This window comes from Epargyreus clarus, unplaced genomic scaffold (genome assembly GCF_041222505.1).
Source record: "Epargyreus clarus isolate Ecla_fem2 unplaced genomic scaffold, WU_Ecla_fem_2.2 ptg000031l, whole genome shotgun sequence".
In the NCBI taxonomy this organism is placed as follows: domain Eukaryota; kingdom Metazoa; phylum Arthropoda; class Insecta; order Lepidoptera; family Hesperiidae; genus Epargyreus; species Epargyreus clarus.
The window spans coordinates 9528333-9540624 of NW_027332236.1; the positions used below are offsets into that span (position 1 = coordinate 9528333).

Below are 12292 nucleotides of genomic sequence, written 5' to 3' on the forward strand. Positions count from 1 at the left end.
ATTAACGGTTTATTTGCCTATTATCATTATCATCAGTTGCATTACCTTCGCCAAGAATGGTGATCCCTTGATGTGTTTGTCTCCAAACCTGACGGTGATCTTGTACTCGCCGGGAGCGGTCGGCAAGTAGGATACAGATACAGTACCATCTTTGTTGTCGTGGCAAGTGATCTGGAAAGAATAATTTTGTTTCTTAAATACCCTCTTTACGCTCAAAATATCTGATTCTTCGCTCTATTGTTCTAGAAGTTCACGGGAATTTTTCGTGTTTTAAAACTTTACGTAAGATTAATTTTATGACAAGTTATACTCAGTACTTTCATACCATCACCTCTTCATAAATGTATATCTTCTTTCATGAATAATTATTTAGTTTCATAAAATGAGTATTTTTCTTAATAATTGCCCAGAAATCCTTTCATAATTGTTGTCTAATATTTTGTTTACCAACAATTCTACTCAAAATTGATCACAATTTTTAGTACAAATATGAAGGTTATTAAACATACCTCAGCTTTGCTAGGACCCTCAACGGCCATAGACAGACCACCAGCTCCAGCACCCTTGGTGCTGATGGTGAACTGGCTGGGCTCACCACTCACACCACTGAGGAGACCAGGACCATACGCCGTCACGTAACCAGACGCGATAGAGTCCACGTGGAACTTGTAAGGGGAACCTGAAATAAATGTTGGATTGTTATTTAGTAATAAGAAAATACATGATTAAGGTAATCGTCAAAAATTCTTCGCTATCAATACCAAAGGATTTGATTCATTGAGTTTATGTATTTTTGTATTCAGTTCTTAACTCTTTATTTCTGGAAGTTTATCGCCACTATTTTCTTTTGGTATTTTAATATTGAATGCAATGTTCATTTTAATTATTTAGTATTTGGATTAATATTTTTCTCTTGTCAGTTACTTGTATTAACGCTACCTCTTCAATTACCATTACTTCAAACCCTTAAAATTCTACAAACTCACCCTGAACGTGTTCGCCATTATATTTGACATAGAGTTCATGGACACCTTCTTCCCGAGGGTCATACTTGATGCTGACGGTACCATCCCTGTTGTCTTCAATCACCGGCTGGTCGGTATGGCCGCTCGGCATCTTTACTTCAGCTGGAAGAAATATGTATGAGAAATCATGAGACTTTCTATAGAAGAACAATTTCTTAAGGATCTGGTGGAAGGAGAGACAAATATTTTTAATAAAATATACCAAATGACCAATAACAAAAGTATATGAGATCTCATGAAACTTTCAAAAGAAAAACATTTTCTTAAGGATGTGATGGTAGGAAAGACAAATACATGTAATAAAATACATCAAATGACGAACAAGATAAAATTGGAAGGCACTGATCAATTGATGCAGATTTTCAATAAATTTAAATTGAAAAATGTCGGTCAACCGATGGACATTAATCTTGTGGGCGTGGTAACATAAATATTTTGTAAAATAACGTGATGTTATCTATAAGAAGATTTATGAATAATCATTGTAGGTGGTAAATGAAACGTATAGTTGAATAATGAAAGATTAATAAGGGGATATGAAATTAGATGATAAAAATTAAGTAAACCATTTATAAACTGAAATATGGATCATTTATGTGTGTTACACAATGAAATATCATTAGATGACAATATAATATACATTACAAAAATTACAACATAAATAAAAACAATTTTTGTATGAAATTTGATCCCTTTTCGGAAACATTATTTTTAGCATTTCTAATTGTTTGAATCTTTTAATTTCTATTAACCAAATACAAACCTTTTCTAGTATCAATATGGTAAATTGCTATAAAATTAATCGGGGTATATGCGTATGTGCAACCAGTTTTGTTGAACGCGATCTTGTGTCCGTGAGCGAATACTATCGGTGTTTCTTCTTTATCTACTTCTGACACTGAGAAGTACTTCTTGGTTTTGTCGATGTACAACTGTGATACGTCGTTCCAATTTATTTCCTTATCGTTGCCACCAACGATAGAATTCCATAGACCACTCATAAAAGCCATTTATTTCTCCTCTGTGCTCTTGAACGGAAATCTTTATTTGTTTGTGTTCTGTGCAGTGTTACTTCTATATTTTTGTCATTTTTCTCTCTCATAGATTTGGGCGGCCTATAGTATGATATTGAAATTAAACGGTTTCTGTTTAAATTAGCTTTTTGCACGGATTTGCTTTTTAGATTATGTTATTATTGCAATTATACAATTTACTGTTCCTTAATTGATTCCTGGATTGAAAATTATTTTCTACTTTTTAGTTGATTTTATCATAAAAGCGTGTTTTTTAGTTTTTTGAACTACAGTGTAAACTCTATATAACGGCACTGAAGGGACTGTGCATTTTATGGCGTTATAGAGAGTGGTCGTTAAATGGAGAGAAGAAAAATCAGAATTAGAAAAAGAAAAAGTTTATTTCAGTCTAGTGTTAGTAGTTATGTATATACATAAAAAATAATCTTATTTGAACGCTATTGCGTGTTGTTCTTTTTTTTCTGACGTCTTTAGCTTTAGTAATTTTTTTGTATTTTTTTCATTATATTATTCATATCTTCTGATATTGAGGCATCTTGGTAAACAAAAGAACGAATTTCTTAGAAAGTTCCGTATGCATGATGCCGACAGTCGAGTTTATTGCGGGCTAGGATAATAAAGCGACAAAAGAACGTACACTGGTGCGCAATTTTTACTAATTTTAGCAACTTAAAAGGTACTTTTTTTACTCAATTGTGGTCGTTATTGAGAGTGGGTGTAATGCTATGTAGAGTGTATCATTGTATGGAATACAAGCTAAACCAACTAAGCCAATTGATTTCGACGCTTTATAGAGTTTGTCGTTAAATCGAGTGACGTTACATGGAGTTTACACTGTATATTTATTTTATTCATGTTTTTCAACCGTCAATTCCTTGAGTTCAGAATTCCACAGTCGTCATACCTAGTTACTACCGTCATATTTTTATACGTAGGTATTCTACCGTCACTAAGGACGTTATTTTAAATTAGCCACGAGTTATTCACATCACATTATTATCACATAATAAAACGCTAATTTAAGCTTACTTCACGGCACCTGTGGCTTCGTAATTCAAAAACTGTACTAAAACGTTTTTATAAACGTCAAAATATGTTTAAATTTACTTTCGAACGTTCCGATTTTGTTCTGGAATTCGTTGAGTACCTACATGTCTGTTACGTCAAATTTACGTCATCGAAACCAAGATGGCGGCGCATCGCGACGAGATATCTTATCCGGCCGCGAAATATAAAATGTGCTGTTTATGTGATAGTTTTGACATTAACAAAAATAATAAAAATACTTGGCATCCTTGCGTGGCACGATCCTAAATTAAACCCTATCATCAACGTATAATATACTTGACATTAGAGTGACTCAATCTTGTTTGATTTTCGGGACTGATTGCTGAAACGTCAGAATAAGCTTTCAAGAATCGCTAGAAAATAAAAAGATCATAAAAAAGAAATACAATCGTAAGAATAAGTCGCTTCTTAACGTTTAAATTGTAATATATGCATCTAAAATATAAATATTGTTAAAATAGTACATTACAATACGAGGACGAAAAATTTTTTTCTGACAAGTGTGAGTTTGCAGGCCGAGCCGCAGGCGAGGACTGCAATCACACGAGTCAGAAAAACTTATTTAAATTAAAATATATTAATTTTTTAAGTAGTTAAGTCCGTGCGAATAATTAATAAATTTATATAAATACAATTATTCTGAGTACTTTTTCAATACCAACGATTTATTAGTCCTTATCATAGCTAACCAACAAAATCAGGAATCATCAAAAACAAGCAAACGTGGTCACCCTAGCTTCAGTTTCGTGTTTGCGAACATATTTATTAGTCACCTCCGTCCGCTGACAATTTGATGGTCAGCGATCGTCAACAGTTTCCAACTTTTTTAAACCAATAATTGACGACATAATACATATTTATCTAATAGCCGAACATGATTTCAGTATCACATGATTAACATATTAAGGGGAAAAACATATTTTTTCAGTTGACGACGTCTGAACCTTTGTTTTTCAAAAACTACACGTATTTTAATGTTCACAGCTGTACGGACATTATTTCTACTGTCACTACAAATTTGCTGAAAATTACAAGACATATGTAATTTATAGATGCACGAAATATTCGTTTAATAAAATTAAAAAAATGCTTTTACTGTCCTATATAAATTTCTTATTTTCTCGTCATATATTGATGACATGGTTGTACCGTTAACTGTTTCAATCATTGGTAGTTAAAATAAAATATTATAAACTAAATAAATAGGTAATATTAATATACAGTTCTAAATATTCAGTTATTTGAACTCTACATTAACATTCGTTAGCAGTTATATTTAGATTCTTATTTTAACCTACATAATAATCTATACTAATATTATAAAGAGGTAAAGTTTGTAACTTACTTTATTTGTTTCTAGGGGCCAATCTTCGGAAATACTGAACCGATCATGAAAATTATTTCACAATCAAGAAGCCACATTATTCAGGAGTGCTATAGACTATATTTTATTATGATTGAACAAAAAACGGGCGAAGCCGCGGGCACTGCTTGCATGAAATATTTTAGCGGCACAGTTAGTACTCGTTGAGAACAGAGTGTCATCTGTTAAATTACCTATGTCCACTGCATATGCCTCCTAATTTTAATAGACCTTACTCGGACTAATCCTGTATAATCTTACATCCTTCGATACTTTACAGCCAACAGTTATCTGCTGTCTTCGCCAGGACATCAGTCGACCTGTACCCTTACCGTGAGTTTTTACGTTTTGACAAATATGACTGTTTTGGTATTTGTATACGTATTTGCCCATACAATTTCCAATCAGCGCCCCTAGCGGATTGTGTCAGAACTAGGAAATCGTATGGGCCAATACGTAAACAATAACCAAAACAGTCATATTTGTCATAACGTTAAAACTCATGGTAAGGGTACTGATCAAAGGACGCTCTGTACTAACTCTATCTAGACAAAGTCTTATTGAGGTATTGCCTTTACGTATCAAGAAGAGATTTATCAATATTCTGAACTCTTACTTATTTTACCGACCGTGTGTTTATCTACGACTTTCCTAGGAATTCCAACATCTTTTTTAAACTTACTAAGTATTAAAAATACTTCGTTTCCTTTGCCTTAAGATAATATATTAAAGATAACTCAACCCGTTTAAACCTCATCACATTAATAAAAACTTTCAAACACTTTTTGACAAAACGAACGACATGTTGTCTTAGAAAACATTTTTCCTAAACGACATATTGTCTTAGAAGATATTTTTTTCCTCAAGATAATCATTGAATAAAGAAACCAGATAATAAACAACATTATCAGAGCGTTGCGATCAATCTCCTGCTTTCATAGGCATCTTTCCAACGCATTTATTGTACACGTCACTCATCGTGCCAAATGTCAAAACGGTTTAATTGGGTCGTTATTTCATATTTAAACTCGAATTCGCAGGCTATTCCCAGTTATTTTCTCGATAAATATGCTTATCAATTGATTTTTAATACACATTTTTAATAAGAAAAGTGGCCCAGCTAATACGGATTGACTCTGGAAGTACGGCTACACATATTTCTAACGTGAAAGTTAGTTTTGCGTTTCGGTGGAATGGTGTAAATGCCAGCTTACATATAAGAGAGACCACCTTAGTCTTCTGGACTAACTACGCATCTGTGGTCCACTTCTGGTAGAACCCCTGTTTCTATGAAGCTGGTTACAGATGTCCATTGGCGGCAGTCAGACAGACATATCAACAATTGTTTTGTGTGTGTCTGTTTTAAACTGTGGGTTAAGACCTAGATTTACATTTCATCTAGGCATTTCAAGTTACTGTTGCAAGAAACATTGCTTAACAAAATTAACGTTTAATTGGGACTCTTATAATTTCGTATCAGACGTGGCACTTAACAGTTACATTATTTCAAATTATTTCTAATATATCACCATTACATATTTAAAGTTCATAATCTACTTCTTTGTTTATATAAACTGCATTTGTAATAATTGCATTTTCTGTAAGAATTAACAAATATTGCTTATGTATATAGTAATTAAAATACAAGTATTTAAACAGTCTTAAGAACAAAATTTGCAAATAAAAAATATATTATCTTTGTAATATATGGTCCTTAGACAAAACATAATAATTTATACAGTCTTGAAACAAAAAAAAATGTTCTCGTAACGCCAGAACAATATATTTCCACGGTCTACAAATCAGAGAATATACATCATTTTTAACATGTTCCACAAGTCCCGTGATATTATCCATGAAGACAACGTATGTTAATAAAGACATAAAACAACAAGGGAGATCAATAAATCACGAACTCTTTTTGAAGAGACAGCGTTACACACCGCCTGGCGCTTACTTCAAAGTCACTGAAATATGAAATAGTTCATTTGACTTAAGAAAGCCATTAATATTTTGTCGACAAACCACTCGTCAGCTGATTGTGGTGGTTACACTACCAGTGGGGAAGAGATAAGCGATTAAATGTCACTAATGAAATAACAGCCTGAAGTGGTGGGCAAGTTTCACACAAGCCTTATCATTATATAATTACTACTCATTTATTTATACTTTAAATACATTTTTATCGATCAGTCAGATTCTGATATCTATAAATTTGTAAAGAATATATTTTTTATTTATTCGTTTACTCTTACTCACCTACTCTCTCTCTCTCTATCTCTGTTAATCTACTCGACTGTGTCTATGTGACGTTTTCTATACATCATAGGTACATACCAAGGTTCCCTATATTAAGAGTGCCCTGCTCACATGAGGATGAGTAACCAAAAACTTAACCTAGAACAATTAAATCATATATTAAAGTGCAAGTAAAACATTACAAAATGGACCCTTGAAGAGTCCATTTTCTTCAAACTTTGTAACTTTGCAATACCACTACAATTGGATCTATTTTGCATAACTACGTCCAATTGCAAATCATTATTAATTCTTATTTCACGTAACTCGCTTTTAGTTTATCGATATCGATAGAACTGATAATGATTCAGAAACATAACTCAATCAACGGTCTAAATTGACGATCAGAATCGATTTTTAAACAAAACATCATCCGAGTATCGATGCGTAGGCACACAATCGTTAACGTAAACATCGGTCAATTTGGCTAAGCTAGTGTTTTTCAAACTTTTAAACGACTATACTAGTTAGTCAAATATTTCGCGACCGTGTTCCGTTGTTTTTAATATGCATTTTATTATATAAACATGACATCCGTACAACATTTTTATTTATTTTACAATTTATTTGATATTTATATTTATTAATTTTACATTTATTTAACAATCTAATAAGTAACATATTTCGCAATCCCCTACCTATTGTTTCTAATATGCATTTGATTATAATCATCACATTCGTACAATATTTTCATTTATTTTCACGATAAAGTAAAATAAAATAGCCCGGTAAATACATAATTGAGGACTTAAATAAATCAAACATAGCTACATCGATTACTTCTCTTAACGCCTAATTAATATTTTTTGGTAAAAATTCCTTTCTAAACTTAACATTTATTTCCCTTTTTCTACAGTTCTCGCAATACCCCGCGACCCTTTATGAGTTGTGACCTAAGAAGTCGCGACCCACACTTTGAAAAACACTGCCCTATGTGTTAGCAGCAATGGAAACTACAAAATCAAGGCTAATAATACACGATGGTTCAATCAGAGCACTTAATGCATTGTAAACATTTTTCTTATCAACATAACGTCAATCCACAAATGACAGCCCAATGTCAATTTGAATGACCGGCTCTGAATTTCAGATACGCTACTCAAATTGAAATCTTGTACTTGCAACTTATTCACTAACATCCGTTGTTAATAATCAATCTATCCCGTATATTAGCTACTATAGATCGACATTTGACAATTACTTCATAGTAAAAAAATCAAATTTAATTTTCAAATTTCGATGTTTCGTAGGCAAAATTTGGTTTGTGATAAAGATCTTCTAGTTTTTTTATACTATAAAGTAAGCAGGTGGATTGCACCACCTGATGGTAAGTGGCCACTGCCGCCTATGGGCATCTGTAATGAATCCGTTGTTAGGTTGGAGTCCTACCTGAGGTGGTGAGATGCATTGCTACTGAAGATAAAATTGGAAAGCATCAAATAAGTAGGTTTTCTTTACCTTACCCAGGAGAAGAAAGCCGAAAATTCTCTAAAAATTACAACTATACTAATAAGGGTTTTGTTGAATCGTTTCATTTTGAAACAGCATTTGATGAACGATTCTATCCACAAGGCCCTAATAAGATCTACAGCCCGTTTTAAAAAATAAATCCACGTATTACATTATTCAATTACATTACGTTACATTACATTACACACAAATTATTACTCTACTTATAATTCAGAATACAAATCACACACTTTGGTTAACACCAATAATGACAGTTACAAGTTATTATCATTAATTTTACCTCAACAAGCTATCATTATTAATTGAATTAGGTCAAACCATCATTCTTTATAATGTGACTTTTCGCGTTAAAAATCAGTTTATCATTAATCATTAAATTTAAAACAGAAAACCTTAGCAACGTGTCATTTCTCACATAGAAAAATGAGTTTTGATGTTAAAAACGTAAACATTTATTTTTAGACGATTTTGAGAAAATTTATAGCTGAGTCATCTTGAATATTTATTTTACGGAAAATATGCATTTTATTACACTTAGCGACGCCTTTGATATGTAGGTCGAAAGGTCAGTTATGATTTGATCAGAGGTCAGATTTCAAGAGTAGGACAGATTATAATTCGTTAAGCATTAATAGTAACAAAGTAACCACACCTATTTCTACCTAATAACAGCAGTGTTAGGCGCTGCTGTGTTCCGGTTTGAAGGGTGTGGTCAGGGAGACAGACTTCCGAGGCGTTCTAGCTTAGTCCTCAGGGGTAACGGCGCATCTGTGGCCGACGTCAGGTAGGAATATCTAAAATCCTATCTGGGGTTGATTACAGATGTCCATGGGCGGCAGTAGCCACTTACCATCGTGGTGGACTGCATGCTCGTCTGCTACTCCTATATTATAAAAAAAACTCGGTCTCTTAATCGGGCAGTTTTTTTTTTACATTATAATCCCTTACATTACCAAAATGAGAAAAAAATGGTCATGTTTCTTAACCATATAAATCTGTAAAACTGTGTGTGGCGGCACCACCTCCACACCTATTTCTGCCTAATAATAACCGTGTTAACTGCTACTGTATTCTAGTTTGAAGGACAACTTTTCCGACGCAATCGAGCTTAGTTCTTACGGGTAGCGGAGAATCTGTGGTCAATTTCAGGTAGGAATATCATTGTTGATTACAGATGTCCATGGGCGACAGTAGCCACTTACTGTCAGGTTGTCTGCATGCTTTTCCGTTACTGATATAATATATTAAAAACAACTCAATTAACGTCATAACTACTTCTTTTAAATCAAATAAGCAGTGATAGTATTATCAATATATTATACTTAGAATTATTAATATAAAACATTCAGAACTGAGTATATTGCTTTAGTAAAAAGTAGTTGACATTTTGTTCACCGTACCCAAAGAAGTATAGATATCTCACTGCCTTGTAATTGAAGGAAGCCATTAAATGGCTTAAACGGCTGACAATTCTGTAAGCCGTTTAATGGCAGCCGTGTAATTTACACGGAATAATGCCGACATGCGCAGTTAAGACACGAAATCGAAGAAAAAGTGCGAAGAAATATCACTACATTCGTAAGTGATCTAAATTTTTACTACTACTACATTTTTTTATTATTTTTCAAACACGAAAATAATTGACAGTGACAATTGTCAAAAAGTTACATTTTCTTATTAGGGGCAAGTAATCTTTACTAATCTATGACTGTACCATAGGAAATGCAATGTAAAGTTATATAAAAAGTTATAAATTCGCAGCTTTAGCACCCAAAACTATGCAACTCTGTTCATTAGGGTGAACGCAGCTATTCTTGGCACCATAATTTCCTTCCACTTTGATCTACTCATACAATTAGACGACTAGACTGGACTAAACTAGATTTGTAATGAGGCAACTCGGATTTTGTGCTATTCTGCTCAATTTATTTATTATTTAATATGTTAGTATGTAATAAGCTCAGAAAACATTTTACGCCTAATAATTCAGGACGTAAATGCCATGGAAGGTAATATGTATTGATTGCACACAAGTACTTTCTACTTTTCCTTTTGTCAGACAATATTTGCTATAATTTTCGTATCTATATACATATATCTAAACTATACAGCAATAAACTGTAGTGAAACGTCTCATGTAAGTTAATCTGCCTCCAAAAACAGCCTCAGTGATGTCATTTTTAGGAACAAAGGAATAAATTATAGTGCAAAAAACACTACGAAAACACGCTATTAGATTTTATATATAAATATCTGAAGTACTAATATTCTTAGATAATTTTATAGTGTTCATCAAGCTACACCTATCATGATACTGATAAGTCTGCTCTCAGAAGGAGAATGGTTTAGAAAGTTGTCTGGGTATATTCTTTAATCAGGCGGCTGAAGTCTAGAAAAATGATACATTATTGTAAAGATGCATGCTTGAGCTTCGAACGCTGACCCTCAGCATAGAAAGCATTCGTCTCAAATCCATTAGCAACCATTTAAACTAAAGACACTTACTACCAATCAAATAGTCAACCCTGTGACCGCTGGCGTTGTTTAAATAATCAAGAATTATTTATGACTCTCCAGCGACTTTATTCAGTTTTACGACTTTGACATCCGCACGTGGTTGAATCAGACAATTTAATTTTAGAGATCAACTCTAAATGCATTCACCCTAAAATTATTTCAGCCGCCTCTTTATGTAATATGTTTATTATTAGATGCAAACTGCAACACATTTACTTGGAAATCCTAAATATTTTCGGTTTGAATTCAAAATGCGACCACGTTGTTGTGTTTAGTGTTTAGTTGGTTGCACGAAGTAATCAATATTGTACGCTGTTTTTTTCTTTGTGTTCAATACTAATATTGGAAAGGCCGAAGGATATTGCAAGGATTTTTATAAAAATATATTTATCGAGATTAAAATACCCATTGTTATCACAGAAATACTTTAATTTTTTGCAAAACTCGTTGCATTATAAACTGTTAATAACACAATGATTTTGTCTAAAAGACGTATTCTAGACTTTCTTTCAGAGCAATAGTTGGAAAAATAATGGAACAATAAAAAAAAAAGAAAAAAAGAGATTTTATCAAAATAAAAAAAAAGACTATCAAAAAAGAGCAACCGATATGCCATATTAATATTTATCAAATACATATTTTCTCTTTAAGTATTAAACGTATGTAATTTTTTTCGAAATAATACTAACAATATTGAAGCATAGAGAAACCGGCACTTTTTCGAAAAAAAAAATAAAAATAATCGAACAATAAAAAAAAGAAAAAAAGAGATTTCATCAAAATATAAAAAAAGACTATCAAAAAAGAGCAGCCGATATGGCATATTAAAATTTACGAAATACATATTTTCTCTTTAAGTATAAAACATATTTAATTTTTTTGCGAAATAATATCTACTAATATATGTAATAACAGAGGAATCTATATTTTTTTGAAACATTTTTTTTTTCGTTATTTATTTTTTTGTCTAGATTTGTCAAGTTCATCATAGCCGAAACTCACAATTTCATGTCATAAAACAAGTAGAAATATTCTAAAAGATAGAAAATATTTCTCACTCACTCGCTCACCATTAATCAATGCTGACGTCATGATAGCACGACAGCTCGGAAATAAAACCTACATCAATGAATAAAATTCCGACATACCACATTCTTGATGTGGCATTAGAGCGATTTGTTCAACACTTGAAATAAATTTTAGTTTACACAATCAATATATTTCATGTATTTGTTTCATCTATCCGTGTACTGTGATTTTGGTTTTCGGTAATCCTAAAACCTGTTATGCCGTTATGCGGCGAGTGCGGGTCAGCAATAATGGCATCCTAAATACCTCTGTAACTCTGGAAGGAGTAGACTGTCCTATCGTAAGGTACTGGAATGCATGCCACATGAAGTCCAGAGCCACATTATTTAATATAACATAATATGGATGTAATTGAATGTAGGTAAATGTAATTGTATTTCTTTTGTATTATTTTTTACATTACACACTAACATTTAATGGACTTTGTC

General features: G+C 32.5%; 1 protein-coding gene across 8 annotated transcripts in view; it reads right to left on the reverse strand.

Annotated features, from left to right (window-relative positions):
• cher (filamin A protein cher) overlaps window positions 1-12292 on the reverse strand; it is a 96488-nt gene that overhangs the window by 22215 nt on the left and 61981 nt on the right. For 4 of the 8 annotated variants that reach the window (XM_073089808.1, XM_073089807.1, XM_073089806.1 and 1 more), the window contains 3 exons: window positions 987-1127; window positions 510-679; window positions 46-171 (listed from right to left, as the gene is read on the reverse strand). In XM_073089808.1, coding sequence (XP_072945909.1) covers window positions 46-171; window positions 510-679; window positions 987-1116 — 426 coding nt within the window. In that variant the 5' untranslated portion in view covers window positions 1117-1127. Of the gene's footprint in view, window positions 1-45; window positions 172-509; window positions 680-986; window positions 1128-1788; window positions 2141-12292 lie in introns of all 8 variants that reach the window. The other 4 variants (XM_073089802.1, XM_073089804.1, XM_073089801.1 and 1 more) reach the window with 2 other exon arrangements.